The sequence below is a fragment of the Thalassophryne amazonica genome, chromosome 18 (genome assembly GCF_902500255.1).
Source record: "Thalassophryne amazonica chromosome 18, fThaAma1.1, whole genome shotgun sequence".
NCBI lineage: Eukaryota > Metazoa > Chordata > Actinopteri > Batrachoidiformes > Batrachoididae > Thalassophryne > Thalassophryne amazonica.
In genome coordinates this window covers 58,770,658-58,787,670 of record NC_047120.1, presented here as the reverse complement: position 1 = coordinate 58,787,670, position 17,013 = coordinate 58,770,658, and the positions used below count along the sequence as shown (strand labels likewise).

The following is a 17,013-nucleotide window of genomic DNA, read 5'->3' as shown; positions in this document are numbered from 1 at the left end:
TTTGCTGTGACTTTGATTACATTTAAAAGTGGAATAGTTCGAGTTTGTACTTTGGAAGAGGCAGTGTTACAGAAAGAACTGGGGGAAGAAATAACGACAATCGGTCCGGATCGTGGATCACATTTATTACAAACCAGAAAGCAAAAAAACACGATGAGAAAAACCAAGTCGGACATGAACACATATATTTTCCAGTACAGACCTCAAGCTCAGTTTATAATCCTATAATATGTGATCCTCAAAGAGAATTACGTGAAGAACACATTTTAAAAATTAGCACAATAGGACAAATATTAAAGGAGATATGGACCAAAACGTATGACATTAATGTATGCGGTAACGAGATTGTCTCCCTACCGCTGGTCCCGTGGTTTCGAGGTCTCTAGAAATCCCGATTAGGCACAGTAGATAATCATTCAACCTCAGAGAGAAGTCTGTTAATGTCCATATTTAATTCAAACTTTCTACTTGTTACGGTACCGTATTCTGCCATTTCATCCGTCATCCAATAAGAATGAACTGCCGTCATTATCATAACATAAAGGTGGACATCACGGCATCAAAGCTGCAAAGGAGGCAACTGTCAAGTTTCAAGCACGCAACATAGGGATAGGGTTGTGCATGGATCAAGGGTTGTGCTTTAAGCCCCCAGTCGAGCTCCACGGTCTCCATGCAGTCCGTACTTTACAGTAGAGTCCCTTGGGGCGATGGCACTGTATAAAATAAATTGATAGTAAATCTGAAGGTATTTTCCCGGTGTTATCAAACAGCAGCACAATATGAGAAAATCTATATTAAAGAAGGCAAGTTCACATTTGTAGTGCTCATTTGATATTAACTTCTGAGGTTAAACTCAAGTCGAAATATGAAGATTTAAGATTGTCGTCTGTGTAAAGGTTAGTTTCATTCTTCCAGTGGTCAAACACCAGTTTGGCTGACACAGCGTCCTGCACCCCCATTCCTGTTAAAGAGGAAGAGGAACATTAAGTATTAATGTATGTAGTTTGCAGGTTTAAAGACTGTTCCACATGATGTTCAGTTTGAATGTGGAACAGCTCACCGAGAGATTTGAACACCGTCATCTGGTCTCTGTGGGCAGGTTTTGTTCCATTTAGAACGTTCCAATTCTCTGCAAACACCTCGGCCTAGAAACACGACAGACACAAAAAACGCCGCAGTGAAAGTGAACCATTGGCGGAGACTTGGACAAAATGCACGAGCTGTTAAGAAGCCAATAAAATAAACCGACCCCAGATAAGATGACGTCGCCACACTCAGTCATCGCTCCCTCCCTGCTGTCAACGTAAAGCACTGCCTCCTTCATTAGCACATCGTCCATCTCCCGCCAGTGTGGCCTGCAGGCTCCCACCGCTTCGCATTCCCCCAACACACACACAACAAACAGTGGCACTTTACAGGGCTGATGGGTTTGACAATCTTTAAATCTTCTATAGAAACAATCAGAACAGGAAGAGTATTGACTTGCTTGGTGACAACTGACTTCATCTTATGACTGTCATAATTCTGACCATCTCATTGATAATTGGAAGTCACTTAGCTTATAATTGTGAAGTAATTTTAGACTATCTCATAATTAGACAATTTATATGATCAAAATCATATTTTCAACTGAGTATCTCATGTTTGACTCCGAAAGACAAAGTTTTGATTCATTGTAACTATATGTTGATAACTGACTCTTTATGACGTAGCCAGTAGTTTGACCATCTCTTGAATATAAATTGGAAGTCACTTGGCTGATAATTATGAAAGCAGATTTTTGACTTAGTATCTCTTATGTATGATTGAGAAAGTTGAACTTTTCACTGTTTATAATTTATCTCATAACTAAGTGATAATTTTGACTTATTATGATTGAATAACACTTTCGACTTATATTACAACTTGGAATGTTTTAACTTTAATATTATGAAAATCATAATTTTTACTTTATTATGATTTGGAAAGTCACTTTTGATTTCATATTTTATAATCATGAAAATTGTATTTTTGACAGTATTTTCAGATGACTGAAATTTTGACATCGGTGTTCATAATTTCTCATGACTTCAAATCATTTTGAATGATTCAAAGTTTGATTTAGTATCTCATAATTAACTTAAAAATTTAGTCATAAATGACATTTGTGACTTGGCATCTCATGCACAACTAAAACATCAAATTTGACTCAGCATTCCACTTAGTATCTCTCAGTTCAGTCAGAGATTTGACATAATTCTTAGTTTTTGACTTCATCTCATAATTATGAATCATTGCTTAGATTTAGTACTTTGTAGTCTAGTTCAAAAGTTTAAATTTTGACTCTCATACCCATTTTTACCTTACTGTTCGATAATTACCACTTCAAAATATATACATATATATTTTTTCATTTGCCATTTCATAAATGTGACAGTCAAAATTTCATTTTTATCTGTCATACGTTATTAATTCAACATAATCCAACTCAGAATTTTGACCTTTTATCACATGGCTTAGAAGGAAAAACTCATAATTTGGACTCATTATGACTGAACGTTCTACTTGGTATCTCATAAGTAACTCCAAAAGTTGAAATACTGACTTCTTATCTCACTGATATGACTCTGAAAGTCAAATTCTCATAAGTTAATTAATTCAACATAATTCAACTCATAATTTTGACCTTTTATCTCATGGCTTACAAGAAAAACTCATGAAAACTTATTATGATTAAACGTTCTACTTGGTATCTCATAGTTACAGTGGGGCAAAAAGTATCTAGTCAGTCCTGATTGTGCAATTTCTCCTACTTAGAAAGATGAGGTCTGTAATTTTCAACATAGGTACATGCAACTATGAGAGAGAAAATGACAAAACAAACAACAAAAAAAAAATCCAAGAAATCACATTGTAGGATTTTTAAGAATTTATTTGTAAATTATGGTGGAAAATAAGTATTTGGTCAATAACAAAAGTTCAACTCAATACTTTGTAACATAATCTTTGTTGGCAATAACAGAGGTCAAACATTTCCTGTAGGTCTTCACCAGTTTTGCACACACTGTAGCTGGTATTTTGGTCCATTCCTCCATGCAGATCTCCTCTAGAGCAGTGATGTTTTGGGGTTGGGCAACACGGACTTTCAACTCCCTCAACAAATTTTCTATGGGGTTGCGGTCTGGAGACTGGCTTGGCCACTCCAGGACCTTGAAATGCTTTTTACGGAGTCACTCCTTTGTTGCCCGAGCGGCATGTTTGGGATCATTGTCATGCTGGAAGACCCAGCCACGTTGCATCTTCAATGCTCTCACTGAAGGAAGGAGGTTTTGGCTTAAAATCTCACAGTACATGGCCACGTTCATTCTTCCCTTAACACGGATCAGTCGTCATGTCCCCTTTGCAAAAAACAGCCCCAAAGCATGATGTTTCCATCCCCATGCTTCACAGTAGATATGGTGTTCTTGGGATGCAACTCAGCATTCTTCTTCCTCCAAACATGACTAGTGAGTTTTACTAAAAAATTCTATTTTCGTTTCAATCTAACCACATGACATTCTCCCAATCCTCTTCTGGATCATCTATATTCTCTCTGGCAAACTTCAAACGGCCTGGACATGTACTGGCTTAAGCAGGGGGACACGTCTGGCACTGCAGGATTTGAGTCCCTCTGTGCGTAGTGTGTAGCCTTTGTTACTTTGGTCCCAGCTCTCTGCAGGTCATTCATCAGGTCCCTCTGTGTAGTTCTGGGATTTGCTCACCGTAACATATGACGCATATGATGTCATTTCTCTACTTCCGGGGTACAAACCACGGTATTTTCAATGGGGTTTTGGGCAATTACACGCAAACAAAGTGAAAATGCAAAGAAAAAGTGATGATGCAGTGGGAAAGTGGGCATGTGTTGCGGTTTGTTTATGATCTGGAGCACAAATGTGTCAAAGCGGTTTTGCAAAAGAGAGAACGGAGCTACTCTGGTTAACTGTGTACGCTAACACTTACTGGGACAATGTCTCCCACCTCCTCGCCTTTTCTTCTCCACCAGGAACCGAAAACAAAAATACTTTTCGTGACTGCTTCGGTGATTGCAGGAGAAAACAAAACCGTACACCATTTATTCGTGTTTAGTGTGTATATACTGTTTATATATTAAATGGAGGTCCCCGTAAGTGGTTAAATCCCACGATATCACGGAGGATTCAAACGAGACTGTGGGTGTCCTATTATCGTGCACAGTGTATTTATGATGTCACACCTGCAATATGAGCTCCAGGTTTGACCCAGCATCCAAACAGCACTGGCTCTGTGCATGTGGTTACCGTCACTATGGCATCTGCATCTTTTACTGCCTCCTCCACAGAATCACATGTAGTTACAGGACCACTGACAGAGTGCCTGAACCGCTCCGCACCCTCTCGCGTGTGGCTCCACACGCGCACCTAAACATCAGACCTTTTTTATAAAACAACAAAACTACTGAGAAAGCACCTAATCCACTCCTACTAACAGCTTTGAAAACTGCACCTCTTTAAATGAAAATATTTCAGTGAAGATGTGGTAGTGACTCAAGGCCTGCTGGCCGGTTCCCAGGATGGCCAGGATCTCCGCTTCAGACCGCATCAGGAGCTGCACAATAACATGACAAAGCATTTATGAATCAGAGATTCATGGTGGATTGATGTCTACATTAAAAAAGGGTTGGACTCGTACCTTAGCAGAAATGGCCGAGACTGCAGCCGTCCTCATGGCTGTGATGACCTCACCGTCGATGACCTGCAGGTTGGAAACACCACCACTTCTGAACAAACAAAGTCTTGCGTTGAGCATGTTTTGGGGTGTACTCTGCATTGGGAAAGTATTCACAGCGCTTCACTTTTTACACATTTTGCTATGTTACAGCCTTCTTCCAAAATGGAGTCAATTAATTTTTCCCCTCAAAATTCTACTCACAACACCCCATAATGACAAGATGAAAAAAGTTGTTTTTTCATTTTTTGCAAATTAAAAATAAAAAGGAATCACATGCACATAAGTATCCATAGTCTTTGTTCAATACTTTGTTGATGCACCTTTGTCAACAATTACAGCCTCAAGTCTTCCTGAATATGATGCCACAAGCTTGGTGCACCTATCTATCTTTGGGCAGTTTTGTCCATTCCTCTTTGCAGCACCTCTCAAGCTCCATCAGGTTGGATGGGGAGCATTGGTGCACAGCCATTTTTAAATCGCTCCAAAGATGTTCGATCACATTCAGGTCTGAGCTCTGGCCGGTCCACTCAAGGACATTCACAGAGTTGTCCTGAAGCCACTCCTTTGATATCTTGGTTGTGTGCTTAGGGTCAATGTCCTGCTGGATCACTCGTGCTCTGGGGCAGGTTTTCATTCAGGATGTCTCTGTACATTGTTGAATTCATATTTCCCTCAGTCCTGACTACTCTCCCAGTTCCTGCTGCTGAAAAACATCCCCACAGCATGATGTTGCCACCATCATGCTTCACTGTAGATAGTGATTGGTTTCCTCCAAACATGACACCTGGCATTCATGCCAAAGAGAATTTTATTTCTCATGGTCTGAGAGTCCTTCAGGTGCCTTTTTGCAAACTCTAGATTTGCTGCCATGTGCCTTTTACTAAGGAGTGGCTTCTGTCTGGCCACTCTACCATACAGGCCTGATTGGTGGATTGCTGCAGAGATGGTTGGAATCTGAAGCTGGAGGAATGGTGGAGCTCTGACAGAATCACCATCAGGTTCTTGGTCACCTACCTGAATAAGGTGCTTCTCCCCGATCACTCAGTTTAGATGGGTGGCCAGCTCTAGGAAAAGTCCTGGGAGATCTGAAATTCTTCCATTTATGGATGATGGAGGCCACTGTGCACATTCAAAGCAGCAGAACTGTTTCTGTACCCTTCCCCAGATTTGTGCCTCAAGATAATCCTGTCTCAGAGGTCTACAGACAATTCTTTTGACTTCATGCTTGGTTTGTGCTCTGACATGCACTGTCAACTGTGGGACCTTTTATGTAGACAGGTGTGTGTCTTTCCAAATCATGTCCAATCAACTGAATTTACTCCAGATGGACTCCAATTAAGCTGTAGAAACATCTCAAGGATGATAAGTGGAAACAGGATGCACCTGAGCTCAAGTTTAAGCTTCATGGAAAAAGCTGTGAAAGGTACATGTGATTTCTTAGTTTTTTTTAATACATTTGCAAAAATGTAAAAAGAAAAAAAAAAACCAACCTTTTTTCACGTTGTCATTACGGGGTTTTGTGTACAGAATTTTGAGGGGTGGGAAAAATTAATTTCATCCATTTTGGAATAAGGTTGTAACATAACAAAATGTGGAAAAAGTGAAGTGTTGTGAATACTTTGTGGATGCACTGTACTTCTGCATCCGAATGATTTTATCTAGACTGGTTGACATTCCCACTTTTTCCCAGTTTCACTGGTGATGGGAGCCAAAATGACAGAACTGGATACAGGCATTGCGCTGCGGTGGTTTGAATCATATTTGTCTAATAGATTACAGTTTGTTCATGTAAATGGGGAATCTTCTTCACAGACTAAAGTTAATTATGGAGTTCCACAAGGTTCTGTGCTAGGACCAATTTTATTCACTTTATACATGCTTCCCTTGGGCAGTATTATTAGACGGTATTGCTTAAATTTTCATTGTTACGCAGATGATACCCAGCTTTATCTATCCATGAAGCCAGAGGATACGCACCAATTAGCTAAACTGCAGGATTGTCTTACAGACATAAAGACATGGATGACCTCTAATTTCCTGCTTTTAAACTCAGATAAAACTGAAGTTATTGTACTTGGCCCCACAAATCTTAGAAGCATGGTGTCTAACCAGATCGTTACTCTGGATGGCATTTCCCTGATCTCTAGTAATACTGTGAGAAATCTTGGAGTTATTTTTGATCAGGATATGTCATTCAAAGCGCATATTAAACAAATATGTAGGACTGCCTTTTTGCATTTACGCAATATCTCTAAAATCAGAAAGGTCTTGTCTCAGAGTGATGCTGAAAAACTAATTCATGCATTTGTTTCCTCTAGGCTGGACTATTGTAATTCATTATTATCAGGTTGTCCTAAAAGTTCCCTAAAAAGCCTTCAGTTGGTTCAGAATGCTGCAGCTAGAGTACTGACGGGGACTAGCAGGAGAGAGCATATCTCACCCGTGTTGGCCTCCCTTCATTGGCTTCCTGTTAATGCTAGAATAGAATTTAAAATTCTTCTTCTTACTTATAAGGTTTTGAATAATCAGGTCCCATCTTATCTTAGGGACCTCATAGTACCATATTACCCCATTAGAGCGCTTCGCTCTCAGACTGCGGGCTTACTTGTAGTTCCTAGGGTTTGTAAGAGTAGAATGGGAGGCAGAGCCTTCAGCTTTCAGGCTCCTCTCCTGTGGAACCAGCTCCCAATTCAGATCAGGGAGACAGATACCCTCTCTACTTTTAAGATTAGGCTTAAAACTTTCCTTTTCGCTAAGGCTTATAGTTAGGGCTGGATCGGGTGACCCTGGACCATCCCTTGGTTATGTTGCTTTAGACGTAGACTGTGTTTCATAATTATTGTATGGCCTTGCCTTGCAATGTGGAGCACCTTGGGGCAACTGTTTGTTGTGATTTGGCGCTATACAAGAAAAAAGTTGATTGATTGATTGATGTCAATTCAGACCAAGACGTAGATGTGGGTGAGCTTTAAAGGCGTACAGTGTATAGCGACCGTATAGCGGATGTCAGCATAAATCTGAAAAATGGGTATTAATGTTTATACACTAATGTGACATGTCCCTAAACACATATTTTCCTAAATTTTGGGAAAGTGGTAAAGACTGATGGATGGACACATTAGGGGCATTCTATTAGAAATCAAAAGCTTTTACAAAAAATTCCCAACCATCTTTGATTTTCTTTGCATTTCACATAATAATATAATGATACCCAACAACTGCTGAGTCCAAATTTGGGCTTGTATCTTCTTTAAATTTTGAGATATGGAGCCTTAATAGAGGATAGTTGGTATCTCCAACCTTAGTCCACTCCTTGTGAAGCTCCCCCAAGTTATTGAATTGGCTTTGCTGGACAATCTTGTCAAGGCTGCAATCATCTCTGTTGTTTGTGCACCTTTTCCAACCACACTTTTCCCTTCCAGCCAACCATTCATGAATATGTCTTGATACAGCAACAGCTTACCCTCCTAGTGGACAGTATTAGTGTCAAAATATGCAGTGAGTCTACTATAAACATATAACATTTTAACTGTCTAAAATAACAGACAAAAATATTAAAAACCCCTGACATGTACTGGAGCTGCCCCTGGGGAGATCCGAGAGAGAGTCGGGTTGTTGGTGCAGAGCGAGAGCATGAGAGGAAGCTGTAAATCTGTACACAGTACTGTAATAAAGTTGCCATTTGTTCAACAAGTCTTTTCCATGGAGACCCACAACACTTCTTTCTGGTAAGAACACAACAAAAATCATTGTAGATTATCGTGACAGTGGGGCAGTTGTCAATGTCTTACAGCGTGTTATTGGAAATCGTTTCTGTGCAGTGCTTGTGTAATCAATGTGAAGACACGTATGCATTAAACGTTGTCAAAGATTATGAAACGGACAACCAACATACTCTTGTAAGAGCTGCACTGAGTGCGCACTCTGCGATAGGGGATACTGATGGGGGAAACTACTTTGGCATGACGCCTGCTGCACCTAAAGATCAACGTGATGTCTCATTTCGGGGGGAAAACAGTTTTGGTTGTTTGTAGTCTGGGTTACAACGTTTACAAAGATGTGTCATTTGGGTTAAAACGGCAATTTGCTTTGAAGATTCCAGAAACAAAGTGGCTATGGGTACGTACATCCGTATCTTCTGCGGGACTGCTAAAGGTACGGACTGTGGTTCACTGAGTGGATGTACATGAACCAGAGGGAAATACACACGTGGAACAAGCGGTGAAGCGCTTAACAGATACAGAATATTTTACTTATTTTCAGCTGAACTGTGCTGTTTCTTTTTGGCAAAGGCTATATGCCCAACCGTTGGGCAAATAAATATGTCTTATCTTATTCACCCAACCATGATCGTGTATTTGACGTTTTGTGCATCTAAACTATGTTTTTTACACCACTTTTTAAGGCTCTATTGCGGCGTATGTTTGACATTTAACGGTGCCGTCTTTAATTACTGCAAAAACACCACAATGGATGAAAACAGACAAACTTCATAAGCATTTTTGAACAGAAGCCTGTTAACGACGATGAAACAGTTTTTGAACAAAATGCTGCTTGTTGGCTGTGAGATGGTGTTAGTTTGACACTGTTCCCTGGGTGTGATGAGCCAAACAGAACCACTTTAGATCACAGCTCCTCCACGGGCTGCGAACCCTCCCGTAGCCGGCGAGAAATATCCACCTTTTTTTCCCTCCCGCATTGAAACCGGAAGTGAGCTTACAAGCGCGCTCATTGGTCAGTTGTGGTTGGGCGCATGAAATATAGACAGGAATGGACGTGCGCGCCTCAATCTATTAGTGTCGCTCAGGACAGGAAGGCGCCATTACCAAGGGTGGAAATGTGCAGATCATCAATAATAAACTGACCGCTTTTTTCGCACTAGCGTCGCTATTTCTTAACAGATTTTAATAAATGTGGGCTTGTTTTAAAGCCATTTGAAAGCTCTTTGCAATGAACCTATGCATGTATGGGTGAAAAAAAAAAACTTATGTAAAATGCAGAAATTTGGGGAAATTATGACAAACTGTGCTGCTTTTCTCTCTCTATTGTCGCTATTTGTTAACAGATTTTAATAAAAGTAGGCTTGTTTTAACATTAAATTTCAGGAAATTTGTGAATTTAAATTTGAACTTCAGGAAATATACAATAAGAAAGTATAATATGCCTTATTTAGATTGGAAACATCCTTTTATGAAGAAGGAGAAAAAACAGGCAAATTGTTGGCTAAACAGCTTAAACAGCGCAACTCTGGGAATCAAATACCTGCAATAAAAAAAGGAGATTTAGTTGTAACTGACACTAAAGAAATAAATGAAGTATTACAAAATTACTATAAAGCTTTATATACTCCAGATTCACACCCCGATCACAGAGAAATTGATGATTTCTTTACTAAAATAAATCTACCTAAATTGTCATCAGAACAGGCAAAACGATTAGAGGGTCCCATAACTGAAACTGAAATTCGTAAATCCATTGCTGGAATGAAGAATGGGAAAATTCCCGGGGGAGATGGGTTTCCCATTGAGTATTATAAACAGTTTATAGACATTTTAGGCCCGGTGCTGAAGGATGTATATAATGAAGCATTTGCATTAAGATCTCTACCTCCAAGTTTTGATGAGGCTTTAATTACAGTTATCCCCAAAAAAGATAGAGACCCATTACAACCCTCTAATTATCGGCCTATTAGTTTACTAAATGTAGATTGTAAAATTTTAACTAAAATATTAGCTACCCGTTTAGAAAAAGTGCTAACGTATATTATAAATATGGACCAAGTAGGGTTCATGAAAAATAGATCATCAACTGATCATATGAGAAGACTGCTGCACCTAATAAGCCTTAATCGCGAGAAAAACTACCCTATTGTGGCCCTCTCCCTCGATGCGGAGAAGGCCTTTGACCGCGTTGCAGCTCTAGTTAATTTTGGCTTCTCCACATCATTTGTCACGTGGATCAAAATTTTATATAAAAGTCCCAAAGCTTCAGTTATAACTAATGGGGTCATATCTCCCTTTTTTTGGCCTAAAGAGAGTCATGAGACAAGGGTGCCCCTCTCACCTTTATTGTTTAATATCTCACTAGAACCACTGGCAGTTGCCATAAGAGGAAATCTGAATATAAAGAGCATAGAAGGTGGTGGGATAGAGCACAAACTGCTATTTTACGCAGACGATATATTAGTCCTGTTAGAGGATCTAGACAAATCAATACCCCAATTAATGGATACTATACAATCTTATTCTAAAGTTTCAGGATACAAAATTAATTGGACAAAATCTGAGGCAATGCCCATATCAGGCATTTATAGTGGAAACATAACGGCAAAATTTGGTTTTAAATGGATTTCAAAAGGAATGAAATATTTGGGCATTAAACTGAGTAGGGAAGTGGAGGAAATGCCTGCATTAAATTTAGAACCAATTTTACAAAACATGAAAGTTAATTTAGACAAATGGGGAAAATTGAAATTGACACTCTGGGGCAAAGTGAATGTAATCAAGATGATCATCTCACAACAGTTCAATTACCTTCTTATGATGCTGCCAGTCACTATATCACCATCCATATTCAAACAATATGAATTGATGGTTAAGCAGTTCCTTTGGGAGGGGAAAAAGCCTAGAATAAAACTAACTAAATTGTGTTTACCAAGGGATGCAGGGGGGCTGGGTTTACCTGACCCTAGACTGTACTATATTTCCTTTAAAATGGCAAAAATTGCTTCACATTGGTCGGGACGAGATCATTTGTACTGGGCAACTATTGAGAAATCCTTGTCTGGCCAATTCACTCCTATAGAATGCCTCTCTCAAATTACAGGTGAAACTGACAATCCCATTATGCTACATTCAAAAGAAATCTGGATGAAGGCACATAAACTTTTTAAAATGTCATTTTCTAAACAATTGTATTCTTCACTCTGGCAGAATTCAGCCATTTGTATTGGAAAGGCACCAATCTACTGGAGGAATTGGCACGATCACAAAATATCCACACTGGGAAATCTTTATAAGGATGGGGTATTAATGTCATATAATGAAATATTACAAAAATACTCTCTGACGGGTAAAGGACACTTTTGGAAATATCTTCAGATAAGGAATTGTGTAAAGTCACTGCCTCAGTCTTCGGATGCCAATCCCATTTGGACTATTTGAATCTCCCACCTCATCATCATCGAGCCTCAACATTCTACAGGAGAATCAACTCAGCACTCAGTGATGGCTGTAAAGCTTTGAAAGTTTTATGGGAGAAAGACATTGGAACTGTGTTAAAAGATGAAGAGTGGTTTAAAATTATATCTGAAAATGGAAAATCTGTAAGAGAATGTAGAGGTAAATTTACACAATATAAAATACTTCACAAATAGGACTCCAACAAAGCTGCACAGACTGGGCCTTATGAATAATCCATTATGCTGGAAATGCTGTAATGAGGCTGGGACTCTTATGCACTGTCTGTGGGAATGTACAGTTATAAAACCCTTCTGGTTAAAGGTGGTACAAATTCTTAGTGATTGGCTGGGGAAGCCCTTACCTTTTTGTCCCAGATTATGTTTATTGGGGGATAGAGCACAGATACCTAACATTTCTGCTGGGAAATTCTCAGTCATCATGGTAGGGGTCTCATTAGCTGCTAGAGTTATTCTAACCCACTGGAAAATACAGACCGCTCCAGAAGTTAAAGAATGGGCCAATAACATGACAAAAATGGCTTCTTATGAGTGCATGCTCAACAAGCTTAAAAACAAGGACAAAACTATAGTATCAGTATGGGATCATTTCTGGTCATACATCACGATAAATAATTCTTAGATAGGAATATAACCCTAATAATAGGTTAAATATGCTTTAATGTGGTGGCTACTGATGCCTGAGAGGTTTATATAATGATGTACTTCTTTGTGCTTACCTGCACTGTTTTTGAGTTACAACCCCGACTCCAACTGACTCTTGGTTTTTTGTTTTTCTTGTATTTCTCATGTAAACATGAGGTCTGTAATATTGTATTTGCCATGTACCAACTTCTTCTTCTTCTTCTTTGTCTTTCGGCTGTTCCCATTAGGGGTCGCCACAGCAGATCAATCGTTTCCATCTCACCCTGTCCTCTGTATCTTCCTCTGTCACACCAACCACCTGCATGTCCTCTCTCAGCACATCCATGAACCTCCTCTTTGGTCTCCCTCCTCTCCTCCTGCCTGGTGGATCCATCCTCAGCATCCTTCTCCCTATATACCCTGGGTCCCTCCTCTGCACATGTCCAAACCATCTCAATCTCGCCTCTCTGACTTTGTTCATTCCTAATCTTGTCCATTCTTGTCACTCCCAAAGAGAATCTCAACATCTTCAGCTCTGCCACCTCCAGCTCTGCCTCCTGTCTTTCTGTTAGTGCCACCGTCTCTAAGCCGTACAACATAGCTGGTCTCACTACTGTCTTGTAAACTTTCCCCTTCACTCTTGCTGATATTCTTCGGTCACAAATCACTCCTGCCACCTTTCTCCACCCACTCCACCCTGCCTGCACTCTCTTCTTCACCTCTCTACCACACTCTCCATTACTTTGAACAGTTGACCCCAAATATTTAAACTCATCTACTTTCACCACTTCTACTCCTTGTAACTGCACTATTCCACTGGGCTCCCTCTCATTCACACACATGTACTCAGTCTTGCTTCTACTGACTTTCATTCCCCTTCTCTCCAAAGCATATCTCCACTTCTCCAGACTAGACTCAACTTGCTCTCTACTCTCACTACAGATCACAATGTCATCTGCAAACATCATAGTCCATGGGGACTCCTGTCTGATCTCATCCGTCAACCTGTCCATCACCACTGCAAACAAGAAAGGACTCAGAGCTGATCCTTGGTGTAATCCCACCTCCACCTTGAATGAGTCAGTCATTCCGACTGCGCATCTCACTGCTGTCACACTATTCTTGTACATGTCCTGCACTACCCTAACATACTTCTCTGCCATTCCAGACTTCCTCATACAATACCACAACTCTTCTCTTGGCACCCTATCATAAGCTTTTTCTAAGTCCACAAACACACAATGTAACTCTTTCTGTCCTTCTCTGTACTTTTCCAACAGTATTCTCAGAGCAAACATTGCATCTGTAGTGCTCTTTCTCGGCATGAAACCATATTGCTGCTCACAGATCTTCACCTGTTTTCTAAGTCTAGCTTCTACTACTCTTTCCCATAACTTCATGCTGTGGCTGATCAGCTTTATGCCTCTGTAGTTACTGAAACACTAATAACACTAAATACTTGAATTATAAAATAAAATAAAATAAAAAAAAGTAGGCTTGTTTTAAAGCCCTTTGATCACTCTTTCTAATGAACCCATACATGTCTGGGTAGAAAAAAAAAATTATGTAAAGTGGAAATTTGGGGTAAATATGCCATTATGTTCATTTACTGTGATGTTTTTTTCCTGTCATCATAATTCTCGATGGATTTTTATAAATGAAGCCTTATAAGTTGTATTCATGCTGATTAAAAGCTCTAATGAACCCATACATGCCTGGATAAAAAATCCTTATATATTAAAATATAAATGTGAAGTATGCCTTGCCATTGTGCTCATTTACCTTGCTGCTTTTTCCACTGTAATATTATTGTAATATAATATAGTCTTTTAATGACAACAACATATATATATGACTTTTACTAACATTTTATTCCAAGTAGATATAAAGCCATTCAGAACTGATGACTTTGACCCTCAGTCAGGGTAAAAAGTACCTCCTCCATCCCCTCCAACCACACTGTTCAAATTTAAATGCCACCTGTGACCACCATGTACATATCATATTAAACAACAACTGCAAGTATATATACATAAATATACTGAAACATTTTTGTTTACATATTTGTATGCATGTGAACGCAGCTTAATGAAAAGAACTTACGGCGTTGAGTTATAGTCTCAGTATAGCAATATTAAATTGCGACACAACGACTTTAAAATAGACATTTATTTCATTTTAGTCTTGGAGAATTTGTTTTTGTAGTTGCTGCAGTTGATGGTGAAGCACTGGCTGCCTTTTTTTCCTCCTCATTTAGCTTCTGTTTAACTGGCTCAAGGTCTCTCTCCACCCTTAGTAATGGCCGCCGTGCGGCACGCCGCTAGTCACGTGACGGCCATTCCGCGTCTATATGTCCACGGTTGGACGTATATGCTCGCGAATTTACTTTATTGACCCAACGGCTGGGCGTATAGCCACTCTCTTTCTTTTTTCCTCCCTTGTTTCAGAAGCCATAACTAGCAACTGTCCTCTAGTGTTAGCGGAGGTTAGCCTGTAAGCTCGCCGTCGTGCTGCTAATCATTCGAGTACATTTGTTTAATGAAGCTGCTGTAATTTAAGAAATTCATCAAATGTAAATGAAGAAATTCATCAAAATAGCGACGTAAATTGCGAAGGTGTTGTGCTTCTTATCATCATAAATCCACCTCAAGTTCTAAGCGGACCTTCAACCGCATACGGGTACTGACATATTTGCGCATTCTGATTGGTCGGTAAGACACCCTCCGTTATCTTTACAACGGTCTCTGTAGATACGGGTCCGTACCCGTAGCCACTGCCTTCCGGAAAATCGAGTCTTGGAATGTCTTCCCAACTTTACTTAAGTAGTTCAGCACTCACAGCTTTGACGTCTCCGACTTGTGGATCCAGCAGCAGCACCGTGGACTGCGTGGACGGCAGGTCGGAACCGGGCTCCCTCTTGTAGAAACACACCATCTTGGTGCACAGAATCCCGTCCTGCTCCATGTACGCAGGCATCACCCCAAAAAACCTGGAAAGGGGCGCAGGGATGAGGCGCGGATTCTTCTTTCTGTCGGGTCAGAATGTGAGGAAGAAGCAGAGCGCCTACCCGTGGTGTTTCTGCAGCGGGACGGTGGTTCGCACCGGCTGGATCACCGCCGCACTGTCCCGTTTAGAGAATTTCCCCAAAGCTTCTTCCAAAGCGGGGATCAGCTCGGAGTACAGCAGGAGGCGCTGCACGTCCGCCCGCCGGATAACGACAGGACCCTCCGCCATGACTGCGGAAACTGACCGAAGTGCAGCATTCAACAGCCTAAAGCCAAAGATCAAGAAAGATACGAGAGCAACGCAAGATGCGCCACTTCTGTGAAAACACGGAGCGAGGTGAAGGTGGGCGTGGCATTTGCTCCTTGTGGTAAACCATAATTAACCAGAAGCGCATTGAATACTACAATCTACCTTTTAATATTGTTTGGTCAGTTTCATATTCATAAATGCAGAGTATTGAAAAGGATTGTGACTTTACATGAACAGTTGGATGAATTTAGGCAATACAGTGGTCCCTCACTATAACGCGGTTCACCTTTCACGGCCTCGCAGTTTCACAGATTTTTTTTTAGTGCAATTTTGCATGCTTTTTTTTTTTTTTAAACAGCGCATTGTGTTCTGCGTCCTTATCAGGTGGGCCAGTCGCAGCACCGGTCAGTATCACCGCGATTGCTCTCACTGCTTCCGATGCGCTTTCTGAGTCTGCGGGCTTGGTAAACGCAGCAGCGGGCCACTCACACCGCCCTCCTGTCTGCTGTGCAGAGCTGCGCCAAATCTGACAACAGGTCCAGAGACTACGCTCACTGTTTTGATCCGGATGTTGACCGCAGCCGCAGCGCTCCGTGGCCACCAAGAGAGGACTTGGGTCCCGCATCCGTACCCCCGGAGGCAGTGAGCGAAGGGAGAGTATGCGCATTGTGTTCTGCGTGTGTCTGTTTATAATCTTCTCGCACAGAAGAAAAAAGAGTGTTTACACAAGAGAGAAAAGTGAGAAAATGTTAATGCCTGTTTGAGAAAAGTGTATAAAGTGTGTAGTGAGGGGTTTTACAGCCTTAAAACATCTATAATAATTGCAAAAAATAACACTGACTACTTCGCGGATTTTGCTTATCGCAGGTTTTTTTTAAGAACATAACTCCCGTGATAAATGAGGGACCACTGTATATAAGCAGTATCAAATACTGACAGCTAAAATCTCTGATAGCTTTTTGTATCCTTCCCCTAAACCATGATGTTGAACAATCTTTGTTTTCAGGTCATTTGAGAGTTGTTTAGAGGCTCCCATGTTGCCACTCATTAGAAGAGATGCAAAGAGGAGAAACATTTGCAAATGGCCCCCTTAAATACCCTTTCTCATGATTGGATTCACCTGTGTAAGGAGGGCAAGGGTCAATTAGCTTACCAAACCAAATCTGTGTTCCAATAATTAGTGCTAAATGTATTCAAATCAGTAAAAT

General features: G+C 40.5%; 1 protein-coding gene across 1 annotated transcript; it reads right to left on the bottom strand.

Moving 5' to 3' along the window:
- Positions 1-104: 104 nt before the first annotated feature.
- Positions 105-15,836, bottom strand: LOC117530526 (ketimine reductase mu-crystallin-like). Its single transcript, XM_034193420.1, has 8 exons — positions 15,618-15,836; positions 15,389-15,539; positions 4,690-4,752; positions 4,504-4,605; positions 4,235-4,418; positions 1,250-1,371; positions 1,061-1,145; positions 105-961 (listed from the first exon to the last, which is right to left on the bottom strand). Exons 1-8 carry the CDS (start codon positions 15,782-15,784, stop codon positions 825-827), a joined length of 1,011 nt encoding a protein of 336 aa, XP_034049311.1. The 5' UTR covers positions 15,785-15,836; the 3' UTR covers positions 105-824.
- Positions 15,837-17,013: the final 1,177 nt, after the last annotated feature.

Excerpts from the sequence above, each read along its gene's own strand:
- LOC117530526 (XM_034193420.1), bottom strand. The coding sequence starts at position 15,784 with ATGGCGGAGGGTCCTGTCGTTATCCGGCGGGCGGACGTGCAGCGCCTC. Across the intron at positions 1,372-4,234 it reads ACCTGGAGCTCATATTGCAG|CGGTGGGAGCCTGCAGGCCA; the intron begins GTGTGACATCAT and ends GGGAATGCGAAG. Across the intron at positions 1,146-1,249 it reads GCGACGTCATCTTATCTGGG|GCCGAGGTGTTTGCAGAGAA; the intron begins GTCGGTTTATTT and ends TCGTGTTTCTAG.